Source organism: Lycium ferocissimum, chromosome 1 (genome assembly GCF_029784015.1).
Source record: "Lycium ferocissimum isolate CSIRO_LF1 chromosome 1, AGI_CSIRO_Lferr_CH_V1, whole genome shotgun sequence".
Taxonomy (NCBI): Eukaryota; Viridiplantae; Streptophyta; class Magnoliopsida; order Solanales; family Solanaceae; genus Lycium; species Lycium ferocissimum.
Window position 1 is genome coordinate 16,946,097 of NC_081342.1, and position 17,954 is coordinate 16,964,050.

Genomic DNA, 17,954 nt, shown 5'->3' on the forward strand with positions numbered 1-17,954 from the left:
ACCCGAAGTGAATGTTACGAAGCAATTGTCACGGGTCATTTATAAGCATCAGACGTCACGCAACAGATATCCAGATATAGAGCTATACGTTACAATTCTGTAATTAAGTAACATTTAATGGTTATTATTACTCATTGTTAGGCACGATTTACAGCTTGATGCTAGTGATTATCACCTATAAGGGGAGCTTAAACTCAATGTAATGGATCATCTTTTTTCGAGCATAACAATTTATATTCACAGTTACAAGCAAAATTATAGTTCTTTTGTTATTCTTATTGTACCAAGTTTATAAAGTTCTTCAAGGCTAAGTGTTCAACCGGAATGATATTCAACAAAGGATTTCCTCCGAGCTCATACAGCCCAAGCTAATTTTGTTACATTCTTTCATTATAATTATCTGATTTCATTACTTGTTACTTATTACCTATACTTATTCATAATAAATTAATTCACGCATCCTTTAAACCACTAACAAATTTAGTTGTACCTTTTTTGGGGTAAACAAATGTGAAATAAGATGTGGAGTGTGAGATGAAGAACAAAGGGAAAAAGAATTCACATAAAAGTTAACTCGAAAGCGAACCAGGAATTGAATTTGTTTGTACATAATGTTGGCCCTTGTCCTAAGTAGTTTTTTTTTTTTTTCCTGTATCTCCGTCATATTATCTGCAGCAGCCGAAATCTATTCCTTTCATTTACTAGTCTTGCACTCTACTAGTAATTAATCTTATAAAATGTTTAGCCACAAACTTATTTTTATTCAAAAGATTTATTTTTCATTAAGTCTTTATTTAAAAAAGTGAGGTGTTTAGCCAAACTTTTGGGAGAAAATGAGTGTTTTGAAAGAAATGAAACTTTTTTGAATGAAAAAACATACTTATCCAAAAGTACTTTTTAAAAATAATAGAAGCGCTTTGAAAACGATCAAAATCTTGTTATTTCTAAAATCTTTTAAATTAATTGACAAACACAAAAGAAAACTTTAGCGCGAAAATTACTTTTTGAAAAAATCTTTTTTAAAAAAATAATTTATTTTAAAACAAGCTGACATTATTATTCCAAAGGGCCTAATTCTGGAATAATAATATGGAAAAAGGCACATATACCTATACTTGCTCGAAAAAATTTAAATATATACTCATTATACTTTTGATCCAAATATATCCTCCCGTTATACTTTCGATTTAAATACACCCCTGCTCCGTTAAAATGTCCAAAGTGAACATCTATTTTTGGTGAGGTGGACTCCTCGTGCCATGCCACTTCACACCCCAACCCATTTTACTTCTCCCCTCACCTTCTTCTTCCACCACCATTGCAAATATGGGTTGGGATTGTGCTCTGTTTTGTCCGGCGAAGTGGTCTTGGCGGAGGTACGGCAAAGTGCCGCCGGTGGAAGGAGAACGTGACTCCCGTCCCCGATTCCCCTGTTTCATCGTCCTCAAGAACAAACCCCTCAGACGAGGACCTCACTTTTCGTCATCGAAAATCGATAACATACTAGCTTCTTGTCCAATTTATTAATAAGTAAGCAATTATTGACATGTACCATTTTGGGAATTAAAGCACCTACAGGAACGGTTTAATTCATTTTTCTGGGAAAGTAAATTTTTATCTTGGATGTGGTTTTGTGTGTTACAAAGGTTAGTAAGTAAGCAATTTTGCACATGTTTTTTTGGTTGGTAGTTATGAGTTGTGAATGGATTCAGTACCCATTCACGGCTCTCACAGTAGCTTCGTAATTCATGGTGCTCTCGGAAATCAATATTTTGGTATCTGTTAAGCAAAATGCAAGAAGTAAGTCATCAGCATGATGAAGTTGTGGATTGATGCATACATAGCAAAAAAAAAAAATATATATATATATCATTTTGATTCTTTTAAGTTGGATAATTTGCAATGGTAGTGGAATAAATGAAGGGAAAAAGGAAAATGGATTGGGGCTGTGAGGTGGCATGCCACGTGGCATTCACCTCACAAAAACTGTTAATGCCACATGTAAGTAGATGTCCACTTTGGACAACTTGAAGGAGCAGGGGTATATTTCAACTGAAAGTATAACGGGAGGGGTATATTTGGACCCAAAATATAACGAGGTGTATATTTAGCCCTTTTCCGATAGTACGGGATATATTTGACCCTTTTCTGATAATAATAAATGAAAGAACAGGTTGAAAGACACATCTTTAGCTTAATTAAATGCTTTTTGCAAGGATGAGTTTCGTTTCAAAAATCCAATATAAGAGCCTCAGGAATGCAGTACTTTTGAGTAGGGAGCTCTTTATTCCTAAAATGAGATTTTACAATATAATTTCAGATTAATTGGGTCCAAAATGAGTATCCAGCATCGAATGGAAAACCTAAAAAAAAAAATCTACTTAGAAATCTCTGATGAAGGATAGAATAAGAGCCCTTTTGCATCATATCTAAGGGATTCCTCCGTTCGGGCTGAAAAAGCAAAGTAACTTGATCATCATCAAACTGACTGCAATTATAGATCCCACCAGAGTGCCTTCTACATCTAATAGGTCATGAACTAGATCACAATCATTCTCAACGAGGCCATAAGAAAGCAAATCTTGATGGAACCTATATTTGCTCAATTGATACAATCAGCTCATGGTAAAACTTCATATGGGTTCGATGTACTTTTATCTTCAACGAGTGGCCCAACATTCCATGTGATATAACTCCAGTTCCTTCGGAAGTAAGGAGAATTTTGGCTCGCAAAATAAAATTGGAAACATAGATCAATTTTAAGTGAAAATGGCAATAAAGTCTGTCAAATTCTGCACTTTTTTTAGATCGGAACGCCATATGCCTCGAGTGATATGTATTATTCAAGCAAAGTTTTAGAAATCAAGAGGGATTTTCATTAGCTCCAAGGGTATGGTAAAAATGATTTTTTGCTTTCTTATTCCTTGAACTACTTTAATTATTTTTACTTCAGAGTATTTCCCTCCCATTAAAATAACTTCTTTTTTCCAACAAAAGATGTGTACGATCACGCTTCATTAAGAACAAAAATGATACTGCCACTGTCCCGTTTTTATAGGATACACTTTCCATCCTTATCTGTCCAAAAAAGGAACAACACAATTTTAAATTTACAATCATTTTACCCTTTGGGACATGATTTTATTGCTAGAGAAATATCCTGACATAGTTATGATTATGAATTTGAAACTTCTTTCTTTCTTTCTTCAATTCAGTGCCAACACAAACGCTTTCACATAAAATGGAACGGAGAGAGTAATAATTTAATAGCGCTCCTCGAACTCAATATATGGGTAATTATCTTGTCACGTCTCTAGTCTCAAACGTGGTCGAAATGAAACATCTTTGATCCACAAAGCAATTGAAACTAATTTCAAGAAAGAAAAAATATTGTACATAAGATCATATCAATTTCATGCTTACAATATCCTCACATTCTGGACACTGGAGTTGATTAAATACTTGGATCAAAAAACATGTCATGTACATTTCATATCAAAACTTATATACATGCTCTTCTTTCTTATAGAGCTGTAGAACAAGAACCAAAAGAAAGAAGACAGACATGAATCATCAACTCAAAGAGGAATTACACCTCTAAGAAAAGGAAAAAATATTAAAAAGCAAGAGGATAAAATCCCAAAAAAATAAATTAAGTGAAAAAACAAAAATGAAAACAAGATTTTAATCACAGGAGGTGCTTGCTGCAGTGACCACTAGCAACTCCAACTACGATTTTTTAGCCTGCATAATGTGTCGAGAGAAACCATGTCATTTTCATGTGCCGCGAACTTAAGGGTATGGGATATTGTTCTTTTGAGAATTTTATCCACACCCAGTGTTTATAACAAACGAATGAACACATTCCATTTTATATCAGTAACCATGGTTAATTAATATATTATCACCCCAATATACATAGCATAACCATGAAAAAATAATGTGGATTGGTATAAGTGCGTGTAAGTTTTTTCCATTTTCTGTCATTTTTTCCTTTTGGGTGAGGGGTGGGGGGTTGTGGGGACTGTAGAGGTTGAAGACACTAGACAAAGAGACTTACCTGTTTCAAGTACTTCTTATGAACCTTCAATGCCTCATCTAATGCTTTTCTAGCATCCAAATTCCCAGATATTTCACCCAAGATCTGCAAATGTTTTCTTGTCAGCATCAAGAGACATAATGTGGAATACACAGATATAGAAAGACACAATGATGACCTGTACAACATCATCTAGGCCCTTTGCCTCTTTCATAAGTCGCCTATGTTTGGTCTCTAGAACACTTGCAACCAGGAAAACAGCAAGAGCACTGTTCTGTTCTGCCGCACCAGTTTTCAAATTGTTCCTTTCAAACTTCCCATATTCCTTTAGTTTATGCTTATCATTCGGTTTATCATCATACAACAATTCAGAAAGAAGGGGTTGTCTTTTGTCATCATATGATGAATATATGTTTGGATTGTATTCCATGGCCCACATCACCTGGATTATAGAAAAAAATAGCATTCATCAGAAGATAGAAATAACTACTACCTACATATTCTCCTGGCTATTCAGACATATGGAAGAACTATCCTTTCCAATTGACCATCATGTCAAATATTTTCTCTTCTAGAACACAAAAGGTTAGCATACATTCTCTATTAAACAATCCACGGAATGAGAAAACGTAACTAAAGCAACAAACCAGCTATTTTGCAATATATATTTAACAACTACAACTGAAAAAAAGCAGCTCCTCACCTCCCAAAGATAGAGGGAATCAACGAACGAGAACTCCCTGCGGAAAAGTACCATCAGCATGCGAAATGCAAACAGATATTCGCCACCATCTAGCTCCTCTGCCGATACAATTATAGATGTTGTGAGAGAGATAAAGGAGTGATAGAAAGAGAGTAAAATCTAGTCCTAAACTCCCCTTCGTGTTTTGGTAGTCAAGTAAGTAATATGTGGCTTTCTCAATATTAAATTTCCAAGATTTGACAGGCATTTTACATGACCGAACACTTACAAAAAAAGTAGAAATGCACATGTGAAGGCTTTCGGACCATAGGATTTCCGTTACTATGATTAACTGTGATTTGTTACTAGGGCCCCCAAATGACAAATTGGTATAGTAATTTGAGTCAGCGATCAGAGATATCTAACCATTAGAGAATGTAATTCTGTTACTCCATTTCTTCTAGCCCAATGTAATCCCTTACTGAAGGTAGTTAATTTCCGGTCACAAGAGTCTAATAAGACTACCCTTTAGACTTAACCTGCACTGAGGCCAATATATGTAAAAAAGACAAAACTACTTCCTGTCCGAAACTCCAACAACAATTGTTAAAGGCTGAAACTACTTTCCTTTGTACCTTTCTGCCCAACTATAACCCTGAAGAAGTTTGACTCAGTTTTTAGAAGGAAAAACCCTCTCATCTATGTATCTCTCTCTCAATCCTTTAGTCCTTTTCAAATGATGAAAGTTGATAACCAGAAAAAGGTACGACGGGCTCCTATAACCCTTAAGAAGTTGACTCAGTTTTTAGAAGGAAAAACCCTCTCATCTATGTATCTCTCTCTCAATCCTTTAGTCTTTTTCAAATGATGAAAGTTGATAACCAGAAAAAGGTACGACGGGCTCCTACAGATAGACCTATGAGAACGTTTGAATTTATCATTCATGACATTCCAAATCATTTTTCATCACAAAACACCAGTAAAAACCCAGAAAATCTTTCAAGACAATATTATCAGATAGTAAGAGAGGAAAAACACCAATGTCACGAAAATCTTCAGTTTTCTACTACACTCATGGAAATAGTGACTAAGACGATTTACAAAGACCAGGAGTCTCTCTTACCCAGGTGTTGATGAAGCTTTGGATCGACGGTTTTAACAATTTGTGCTAGAGTACTTAGCTGAGATTGCACTCCAATAGAATTTGTGCTACACTTGAAATTCTCTCGCTGTTGAAATGAAAGTTGAGTGGTTACAAACAGAAGGAAGGTATAACCGGAGGAATGAGCACAAAAGAATGCACCGGGTGAAGAAAAATATCAATAAGGAGCATAAAAATACATGTACTAGTTAACATCCCTTTTCCAGCGGGGTTATGCAAGGTTTTACCTGACCAGCTTTACCTTTCAAGGGAATCATGAAATAAGATAGATGCATTAAACTTGAAATATACTTATAGTTAAATTCATGGTAGATCACTAAGAAAGTTCAAACACTGGTGTGCCCATTGTGGTGTTTTACTTTTGTCCTTTGCCTTTTGATATTGCAACTTGTATATGGTTCTAATAATAGCACCTTAAAAAATAACCATTAATAGAGCATTAGAAACAATAGAGACATACCAATCGACGCATTGCACGTTCAAAGCACCAGTATGCATCTGCTTCATTTTCAATTAGAATCACCATGGGAGAGCAAATATCACTCATTCCTGTTCACATAAAATGAGAGGGTGATGTTGATGAACGGCCTTGATAATAGTGAAAGATAATGTCTAATACTCTCGTAATACCTTGAACATAACCAATATCTTTATCCATCCAGGCATAGACAGCAAGTACGTCCCAAAGTTTTGCCTGATTAGCTTCATTCTCGTAAAATACAAGAGTACGATCCGTTCGAACAACATCCAAACCTAAATAAACATCATAAGTCGTGATAGTTTCAGATATCATTAGCAAAATCAGTCTCTCTTGAAACACCAGCTTCATTAGCTAGGTCAAAAGAGTGGTTTCTTGATATTTCATATTCGAGCAATCTATGCATAGCCGAAGTTGGACACTGTAAATTCACTAGGATCAAGTTGATTACTATTACTTTATCATTCAAAATTGCTCAGTTATTCAAAATGTTTTCCGGTCTACAAAGTTCAACTCACTCCAAACATATACCTTGGAGTTAAGAGAGAAAAGATTGAGTGCCTCCATCTTTCAAGTGAACAACCTAGAAAGTGGAACTAAGCAATGCCAACGTGCTTGTTGCTTAAAAAAGCCTTGTACAATTGGCAGGTCTAAGGAGAAAAGCGAAGTGAATTACCATAGGCTCTAGGTACTTATTTTATGTTATGTATGAAAAGCGAAAACCAACATAAGCTTTCCTGTTGTACTGCAAATTATTTCATATCCAGAAAGCCTTGTGGAAGGGAAGCATATAACTCAATTACCTAGGAAGCTTTCTCAAAGTGATGCGCAAAATTCTTCCTGCTTTTGACCAGTCAGCAAATGGATGCTGTTAAACAGTCATGTCTTCAAAAAAAGAATCTGTGGCTTACTGTAGCCAAAACTCCAAAATTAAAATTAACCTCATCAAGACTTGTGTTTGAAAGCAACTTAAATTCAGTTCCCATTAAGTGATCTGAATTTCACTCTTACTGCCACTTAATATTTCTCTAAGTGACTCAGTTTCTCTTCAACTCAGCATCAAGAATACACCATCTAGTAACGAAGAAAAAGGAATCACTTACCTCGTTGAATTGTTGAACTGATCAGAGCTATTTATAGCCAAAAACCTGTTGGTCCGTTTATTTGTATTTGTGACAATTTGCCAGTGCTAAGCACCATCTTTATAGAATTACAGTCTAAAGATAATCACAGTCTCTAAATCCAAAAACTCTTCCTACATCTGCAAACTAAGTACCTCCACCAACATGGCCTAATTCCACTTCCCAAAATCCATTATAGCTATATCTCAAACTTCATAGCGTTACACTCTGACTACTATACAAATATGTACCAACAAAATTAAGAAAATGAAGCAACTTTATATGCATCACTCCCTTTATCTATTTTGATCAGTTCATCTTATATATTGTATGTGGGTATAGCTAATCTTTAAAAAGAGCTGATCCATTGCATTGTCTACAACTAAGAACTGCAAATCTCAGAACTATACTTATGTTGACCGGTTAAACAAAGGCAAAAGTGCTTTTCTTCTGTTCTTCTCCTTTTTTTGCTGATGACAGTGGTATTTAGACCAGCTTGACACACGCCAATTAATCCACCGGATACCCCAGGTATCTCCACCTATCAAAATTAGCAGATGGGACCAATTCACCTAGCGTCACCTCTGCTGGTATTCGAACCTTGGTTCTCAAAATTGTTATTCCAATAATTCCAGCGCTATAGGCAGTACCTTGGGGCTTCTCTTTTTAATTGGTTATTTATTTTTCGTTGGTAACTTATTAAGACAAATACATAACTCAAACACCAATAGTTGGGAACAAGAAAATCCTAAGAAAGTTTAAGACTGTTATTGACAAAGAAAGTTTTTGCAATGATGGTCAAAGACAGATGGAAATAGAGGAAGAGATGCCGGTAAGCTGTACATAAATAAAGAATAAGTAGTGGCAGAATTACGAACCAATTTGATGCAAGCTAAGCTTCCACTGAAGCATTTTCTTGTCATAATCACCATTATCAGCTGGCATGGCATCATTATTATCTTGTGAATTACTGGTACTAGCTGCATACTCCATAGGTTGTCCATCATCAGATGCTATAGGTTGTCCATCATCAGATGCTATAGGTTGCCCATCATCAGAGACTATAGCACTAGTGATGAATTTTCCACTGCCGATAACAGGCACTATCTTTTGACATTCAGATTTCCATGCAGCATACTGCTCCCTGAGGATACAAATTTCAGATATTTAATGCCACTAATAAATTTTTATTTTTTTTCATTTCAATTTCAGCATACCGTTTTGGCCCCTAAACTTGTCTTCATTAAGTCTTTTGTACATTTATGCTATTATATTTTAAGGCAACAAGTCTCAAAATTGGACTGACCATTCTTCTACTTGGTTCTAAGTTATATACCAATTACTACAGAAAAGGGAAGATCAAAGTCCGTAACTAAATAGACTCAGATAGCAGGCATTCTTTTTCTCTCGCAGAAACGAACTCAAACTGAATCGACGCATTCAAGGAATATGATACATTTTGACTGAAGACACGGGCATTTACATGGCTATACTATAATTTACCCAAAGAGTTATTTCATCCAAATTGACCTCTCATGATAAAAGTCTACAGGTATATGTTGATGAAAACTATCTGTGACCACCTCCGAATATATAAAACTGAATATTTGAGTACTCAAATTTGACAAACCTCACAGAAAGTTCTACCAAGTCACAAGACCTTGAGCTTTTCTGCAGTTGAATAAATTACATATTGAGACAAAAAAAATTAAATTTTATATAAAAATGAGTAACCTCATGAAATAAAAATTGTCACATCTTAACACCAGGAGACATGGGGTCCGCTACAAGAAAGGGTAGAAACCAGCATTACACACACCATCTTAGCTTCTCAATACTTGATATTGAATCATACCTCTATACAGCAGGGACCATTAAATAAAGTTAAACTTTGAGATAAAAGCTCTATTAACCATGAGAAAGTCATCGCATAGAAGTACATCGGTTGTGGCTGATGCTTTTACTTTCTATAAGCATATAAATGTACAAAATTTAGAATATAACTATTTCATATCTTAATTTTTACTTTATATTCTTTTAGCTATCACTGCTAATAATTGCTGAAATAACTCATATTACCTTCTTTGTTGTCTAAGCTGATTTCTTTCCTCAAATGTGCTTTCAGGGTCAAAACAACCCAACAGGAACTCCCAGGCTGCCCCTTTAATTGATGGATGAATCCCCTAGCGTTCACAGAACAATTAATGAGCTTCAAAATTCTTAAAATTCAATTACCAGCTATATTTCTTGTTGATAAGTAACAGCAATAGGGATATTAAATAAGTTCTCTAATTAATTGACACACCCTCTTCCTGATAAACTCAACAGATGTGCTGCTGGTAGACCAAGTTATACACAGCTGACAGACAGTGTCAAACTTTTTGCACTCAGCAGAACAGCAAAAAATTTAATCACTTTTATAAGGTACGGTTGTTTATTCATTCAATCAATCACAGCAAGTGCATATCTGTCAACATCGTAAAAGATCTGAAAATGTTCTGAACCGCCCAATTTACTTCCTCTATGCAATTTGCCCTAATATTTATCTAACAAGTGGAACACTCTGATTTCAGTGTTCTGCAAAGAAGAAACTCTGAAGTATCTCAGCCTTCAGATAAGTTAAAAGCTGTGTTTTCCCAAAGCAACAGACAATACTTCTACAATACATGGATAAAAGTTTGCATCCATTCATCATTTGGATTCGGGGGAGACGCTGCAGTTCAACATGAAGATACCTTATGGAGCTTCGAAGAACAATTTCGAACATGGCTTTTCCCACCCTTTTCCTGTGGGGTTAATATGGTAACTTACTAGGCAGCTAGCTCTTCCCAACAAAAGTACATTCGTCCATGGTAGAAAGAGCTGCTCGGAGATCATGCTAGATTTTCCAAGAAGGAAAGAGAGTCCTACTTTCATTAGCTAGTAACTTCCTAAAATGCTCGAATAGCTTGAAATAAGGGAGTATATATACCCCTATAGATTGAAGCTACTAATGAGGATTTGCCAGGGACAACTGCAAAGATTTTACGTTAACTAACAAATAGATAAGAAAATAGAACAATTAGTAATATAAAATGATCTAGTTTACCCAAGGTCAATTGGTTTTGGGGTGCAACACCACTCACAAGTTTCTAATTACCCACGTGAGGTTAATATTTTAGTCACAAAGGTAATCCATTTTATTTCATCATTGCGCTGATAATAACTCCTGATTAAAGGACTAGCTATAACTTAGGCATCGTCCAAACACCTGATCTCGAGCATGTAGTAAGTACCAGACTGAAATGACGTACTCTCTGCATCAGATTGACTACACATTAACTGGATCATGACGAGTAGCAACGAGAAAAAGAAACAGTGAGAGTGGCAAGACAATTGGACAATGCAAAACAAAATAAGACTAGAGTGTTGTTGCAGCTCCATCATTTCCCAACCAACGATAATAATATCTTCAACTGGTCCAGCTTGTAACAGATAAAACCTTCACTATAGCTATTCAGAATTCCTAAAACATCGAACACAGTCGCAATACATAGAAACTGCAGTACTTTACGAGGAAACTACAAGCTGTCTCGAATAGGATAATAATACAAGGTGAAGTCAGCTTTTAGTCCACTTGCTTGACTCTGTTGCAGAGCTTGAGAACTGAATGATGGCCAACTTAATAAAGTTTATTGATTATGATATTGTGGGTGTGTTGTTGACGTTTGGGAGTTGTTATATTATATGGAGAAAGTTGTAGAAACAAAGGAGATGCTGCCCGATTTTTGCTAGCTTTAGCTTAAGCTTAAGTAAGTTCCCGATTATCTAATTCTAGTACAAATTCTCTTGAAGGTAGAATTGTGAACATTGGAGGAAAGTGCTAAATTGATAAGTTAGAGCGACACCAAGATATATAAGGCTAGTCTCTTCTTTTCATAAGGCATGATTCCTATGACACGACTTCCTTTATCTTTCCATGACTTTCTTACATTCCGAAAAATATGAGTCTATGTTTATAAAAAGTTTCTCATGAGATGAATAATAATGATGTTACGAGTCTATGTCTAAAGATTCCAAAGCCTATGATATGATATGCTTATGAAGTTAATGTTTCCTTGATGATATTCATTGTTGCTACACTCACCTTATAACGCTAGTTCCTTCATGGCGAGCGCAGTGATGATTATGACTACTCCATAATGGAATCGGGGATTCTCAATCTTACGTCACCCCGATAGAGTTATAGCTTATCCTTGAGTTCTTATGCATGCATCATGATAAGTACATGATGATGAGATCACACCGTGCCTAGATGGCCGGGCAGACACCGCTAAGGCGAGCGGCATATACAACATGTCTAGCGGGCACGGGCGGACACCACTAGCTGGCGATGAGATGTTTACCCCACGCGGGAGTTCGGACGCGCGGGCTAAGCACGATGATCACACCGTACCTATATGGTCGGGCGCTTTATATATGCATACATGATACGATGATGTTTAAAATGTAATTTAGCATGTATTATTCGCCTTAAGTGCCATTCAACACAAAGTTGTTCTTTACTTGATGTCTCCCTATTTGATCGATATTCTATTATTGTTTATGCCTTACATACTCGCACAATGTTCGTACCGACGTCCTTTTTTTCGACGCGTGTTCATGCCCACAAGTAGACGTGGAGGTGGCCCGCATTCATAGAAGCGATCGGTGATTTACGCGAGCACACCATTATTCGGGAGGTGTTATTTCGATACATCACTTTGTGTACATATTTGGGTACGACGGTCCTATCCCGTCCTTATGTCCGCAAAGACTTAGAGAGGCTCGTATATACGTACGCGCAGTAGATGGTCCATGAATCCACCATCGTATATTTGTATCTCATTTTTGTACCGCGAGGAACGATGTATATCCATGTATTGCCTCGAGTTATACGTGTTCGTAATGACTACGATGACTAGTGTAATGAGAGGTGCCCGTAGCTCCGGTACCCGTCATGGCCCCCTAGTCGATCATGACAAAAGTGGTATCGAGCAGCTCCGTCTTTGGGCGTGTGTACGAGCCGTGTCCGATAGAGTCTCGTTTACGGGGCGAAGTGCGCACACACTTATAAACAAGCAGGATGAGGGCATTTAGTAAAAATGACTATTCTTCTTCTTATTAGATCGTGCGATAGAGCCATGTTATAAGATTTTCTCCTCGCTAATTATGCGTTATGATTTCAGTGACGCCACCAAAGAGAAAAGCTACAAGCCTTAGGGCAAGGCTACGACCGAAAAGGCGGATCGAAAGCATGAGCCACCAACAAATATAAGAAGGTGAATCTTATAATGAGGCTCCATCCAATACCTCTCACACTCCACCTATGTTTGGATTGAATTATGATTCTTGATATATTAGGATTATAATCATGTTGTAAATGATATTGAGAACATGGGATCGACATTGTATATAAATGAACGTAATTGTGTGATATGACCATGAATATGGATGATTTGAAGTGAATTGAGAAGTAAGGATAATATAGGTGAATAAAGGCTATCGTGATGATATTGTGAATGTTACTAATGATGTTTGGGAGTTGATATATGATATAGAGGAAGTTGTATAAAAAAAGGAGATGCTGTCCAATTTTCTCTAGCTTTAGTCAAGTATGCTAAGCTATCGATTATCTAATGCTAGTATAAACTCTAATGAAGGTAGAACGTGAGCATTGAAGGGGGACGTGCAAGTGATAGAATAGTTGAACGGAAAAGTATGTAATACTAACCCTTCTTTCATAAGGCATGGTTCTTTGGCCAAATATCTATTCTTCTATGAGTTTATGATGTTCTCCAATGATCCCATCTCTAAAAGCTACTAAGCTTATGATCCTCGATATGATACGATTGTACTAAGTTCCTTATATGACGTGTAATCCTTTAAGGATAGACGTAATGAACGATGATAGTAATGTTGCTAAAGATGCTTATGAGCTTATATGTATACGTGCCCACGCGTGTGCTACCATGAAACCCCGAGTTTATATGGCCGGGTATAATATATATATATATATATATATATATATATATATATATATATATATATATATATATATATATATATATATATATATAATCTTACGCGCTCACCACCGTAGTTGGGTACGGATAACCCCGAGCTCGGGTAGGCTGTGTACGTGAAACACCGAACCTTCGTGGTCGGGTATGCTATATAAATGCTATGTATATGACATCAATATGAGTACGAATATGTTAAGTATATGTAAATGCTATGTAAATACCATGTATATGTAATGTATATGATATCAATATGAGTATGAATGGAAAAATGGATACGAAAGGTAAATGAGTACGAATACGTATACGGATACGGATATGGATGTATGTACACGGATACGCAATAGAAATGGAATGTCCCTATGAGAAGCAAGTAAGTGCTATCACAATTTAAAATTAAGCCGTTAGATAACAATTGCTTATTTGAAAGATCCAATGCTCATCTTTAATAGCTGCACTTAGTTGTTTAAAACATGAACCACTAAAGCAATACATTTGACTCCAAAATACATGCATGCAAAAGAAAAATGAGAATCTGGTATACAACACAGGAAACAATGGCAAAAAATGTTGTACCCCTCGTTGTATTCTACGAAGAACACCAGCTATATCCAAATAACCCTCTTTAGAGAATGCAGCTTTCCATCTTCTTTCACTAAGAGTTTTTCCTACCTGTCCAAGTGTGTAAAAAAAGCGCAAGGAAGGATCTTAGTTGTGTCATAAGCATCTATAATCATTGAAGCTATCACAAACAGCTAACTAATAATAGCATCTATTCCTTAAAAATGAAATATCAAAAAAAAAATAATAATAATAATAAGACAAATGTCAACCAAAAAACTCTGGTTTCTGCCATCATTCAGCTATTTACCTCATTGATTGATTTGACATATTTGCATTCGGCAGCCCCCAATGGACCAAATAAAAACAACTACAAGAATTTCCACCCAGTATCTCTGTTGAGGGCTGGTATTTAACTTTTGTCCCCGCTTTTAAAAGTTTTGCAGATATAAGACCAAAATGAATGACTTTGGGCAGGGCATAACTTGTTCTGTCCGGCGCTTGTTCAAAGTTATGCCCGCCAACCTATCTAGCAAAACCTAAACCGGGACCAAAATTAAATAACGGCCTTAAATAATCCTATTTGTGAAGATCTCCCAAACAACTACACCCTTTAAGGGTGGACAATAATTCTTAACAAAGACGAAAATGGCATAAGTTTCTAAACCAAACGAGAGAAATTAATGTCAACGAATCAAGAAACGGACAAAAGACAGCTTAATGCAGTTAATAAAAAAAAGGGCAGACTGGTGCACAAAGCAACCAATTAATGCAGTTAATATCAAGATAATTAACAAAATGGATAACAACCACAAATAATAAAACCAGATAGAGTAAAGTAGCATAAAGAAGGAAAGAAATGAGAGTTGTTGGAACACACCCTTGCTTTAAAGCGGGTCTTGGGAACATCAGCTAGGCATTCAGGCCTAACAGGATAATATGAATCTAACTCCTCTGATGACAAATTCTTCATAGCACCACCACCCCCTGTTAAATTCCATACACAAAACCCCACAAAAAAAAAAATCCATCATAATTACACCAAATGTCATATAAAACCAAAACAACAACAACAACAACAACAGACCCAATATAATCCCACAAGTGGGGTCATATAAAACCAAAACAAAAACAACATACCCAGGGGCGGATTTACATGGAGGTGAGGGTGTTCACCTGAACACCATCGGCCAAAAAAAAAACAATGTATATGTAGGGTAAATTTTTCGTGTTTATGTAGATATATTGACTTTTGAACACCCTGAACAAATGCAAAAGGTTAGCTCAAGTGGTCCAAGGTGTTCAAAATTATCTTTAATGGTCCTAGGTTCGATCCCCAGGGAACATAGTTTTTTATATTTAGCTTTTGTTATTTTTTTCGAACCCCCTGAGTAAAAATCCTGAATCAGCCGCTAAACATACCATGTGTAATCCCACAAATGGGGTCATATAAAACAACAATAACATATCCAGTGTAATCCCACAAGCGGGATCATATAAAACCAAAACAGGTGGAAAAATACAACAATCTACTATGCCTCAATCCTAAATTAAGAATGGTTCCTCCATATTTTTTTTTTTGTCCATTTGAAAACAAAAAACATACATATGCAACATATATGATTTTTCAGGCAGTTCATCGAACACATAACCTACCATCTTTCATGAAGGCAATAGAATTAGAATTACCCATGTCTTGTTCAACAAAATACGTATCACCAAGATTTCAACTTATACGAATACCCACAATGAGAAATATAGAGATTTTGAATTTAAAATGCAATGATATATGAAAGTTTCAAAGTACCTGTGTTTGAATATGATGAAGGCAATGACTTGTTGTCTTTTTTTATTATTTTTTACTTTTTTTTTTAAAGGAAAGCTTTTGTTTTTGTTTTTTTTTTTTTTTTGGCTTTGATTTGATTTTTACAATGTGATGTGTGTGTGGGGCAAGAGGGAGGAGGAGAATTTTGAGGTTATTCTCCAACGGCAAGTTTTGCCCTGCACCTGAAAAATCTTTTACCATGTCACTCAATTTTTTACCCTTTTAATGAAAATATTTTATGGTTGAAACAAGAATGGGATTTTTTAAGGTTGTTAGAAATTATATATGAAGAGAGGACATAAATAATGAAAATATAAAATGATTAGCCTCATTTTTTGGTGAAAGAATAAATATATTATATTTGCATTAGATTAATAAGTAGGCGTTTCGACATGCGATATGAAATTATGATTTCAAATCGGCGTTTGTTTATGCATTTTGCATAAACTTTCAACTTCAACTTCGTATCATGATTTCAAATCCCAAATTGTCCAAAAACGCATGATTTGGGATTCAAATCATGATTTCAAATTTTCTAAATATAAAATTTGACCTATAAATTTATATTTTGTAAAAAAAGACTCATAAAATGGTAGATATATTTACCAACCATGTTTACCAATCATTTATATCAAATATTAATCTGCAAGTTGGTAGAATATTAATTACTCCCACCAACCATTTACCAACTTCATTTACATCTACCAACCTTTATTTATGTTCATTTGTTGTCAAACACGTGACCACATCAATAAAGTAGCTGGCTTTCTTTACGTGTGTGTGAGTGTTAAGATTCGGTCACGAGGGTATGAAATGTGATCTCTTTATATGATCTTGGACAATTCCTAGCTCGCGCTAACTCTGAACCATCAACTTGACTGGTGTTTGAATTAGGAGATATCATTTGCTTGAATTTCATTTACTAGATTGAAATTCAATATTAGAAATTTTGTTCTCCTTTTTCCATTTTCCAGTAGGACGGTGTAAGACAATCAGTCAAGTCGCACAAGCTTGTGGGAATATGATGAGAAAGAACAAACTAAACAACAACCTCATATTAGCTATGCTTGGTACCAGCATTTAGAGGCAATCGCTCTTTTCCTTTTGTTTAAGACAAGGTGTTATTCGATTACCAGTTTCTTCCTGATTTGTTTGGTACGTTTGGCTTATGGGTCACTTAGATCATGTTAAATCGTACCACGTGGAAGAATTATATTAAAGAGTAGTTACGTACATTATTATTTATGTTAAATTTTCTTTTTTATTAAACTAAAGTTTGATCAATTGATGTTCTATTTTTTAGAAAGATCTTCTAATTGCGTATTAATTTTGTAATGAACTATGACTTGCTCATTTGGTAAGATTGTACAAGAAATGGGAAGTTTTCACAAACAAAACTTCAACTTCAAATGTGGGTTTTTATCTCTACAAGGAAAAATACAACTTAAGAAATCCAAATTACATGTCCAAACAAAACTTCAACTTCAAATCATCATGATTTCAAATCATGTCCAAACGGTTCCTAAATGTACGATACATATCTTGTGTATAAACTTTTGTCTGCAAAAGATATAGATTGACCCCTAAACTATATCCCGAATCTCGATAACACACTTAAACTATTATGGCGACCTATTACACCCCTGAAAACCTAACAAGTGATTTTTTAGCACCCTCAAATGTCACTACTAGCTAGGCTTGTTCATCGGTCGGATCGGGTTAGCATATTTCGAATTATAATTTTAGTTTTCGGATTTCGTAACATGTAATCCGAATCCGATCCAAATACGTTCGAATTTGATCAGATTTTTTAAGTTTGGTTTCGAATAAATCGATTTGGATAATTCAGATTTTTTGTTCGGTCTATAAGTTGAATTGCTTCTTCTTCTTCTTACAAAATGAATAACCAAATAATTATACCAATTTGCCTTAATATACAGTTCCTCATTGCTATGACAATCATATTAATAAAGTATACATACAAGCAACTTAGTTGTATCTTTGAATACATGGGTTTGATGTGGAATGAGTAGGGCATATTTGAC

At 35.5% G+C, this 17,954-nt stretch overlaps 1 protein-coding gene across 3 annotated transcripts; it reads right to left on the bottom strand.

Annotated features, from left to right (window-relative positions):
• Positions 1-3,435: 3,435 nt before the first annotated feature.
• On the bottom strand, positions 3,436-16,088 carry LOC132050552 (rab GTPase-activating protein 22-like). 3 transcript variants are annotated; one of them, XM_059441867.1, is made up of 12 exons: positions 15,892-16,088; positions 14,965-15,071; positions 14,100-14,195; positions 9,562-9,665; positions 8,361-8,626; positions 6,514-6,636; positions 6,344-6,432; positions 5,845-5,950; positions 4,743-4,840; positions 4,218-4,481; positions 4,061-4,144; positions 3,436-3,744 (listed from the first exon to the last, which is right to left on the bottom strand). In XM_059441867.1, exons 2-12 carry the CDS (start codon positions 15,055-15,057, stop codon positions 3,730-3,732), a joined length of 1,338 nt encoding a protein of 445 aa, XP_059297850.1. In that variant the 5' UTR covers positions 15,058-15,071; positions 15,892-16,088; the 3' UTR covers positions 3,436-3,729. The 3 variants fall into 3 exon arrangements, with proteins under 3 accessions (XP_059297850.1, XP_059297832.1, XP_059297840.1); XM_059441849.1 differs by lacking the exon at positions 15,892-16,088 and adding an exon at positions 15,741-15,885; XM_059441857.1 differs by lacking the exon at positions 15,892-16,088 and adding an exon at positions 15,774-15,795.
• Positions 16,089-17,954: the final 1,866 nt, after the last annotated feature.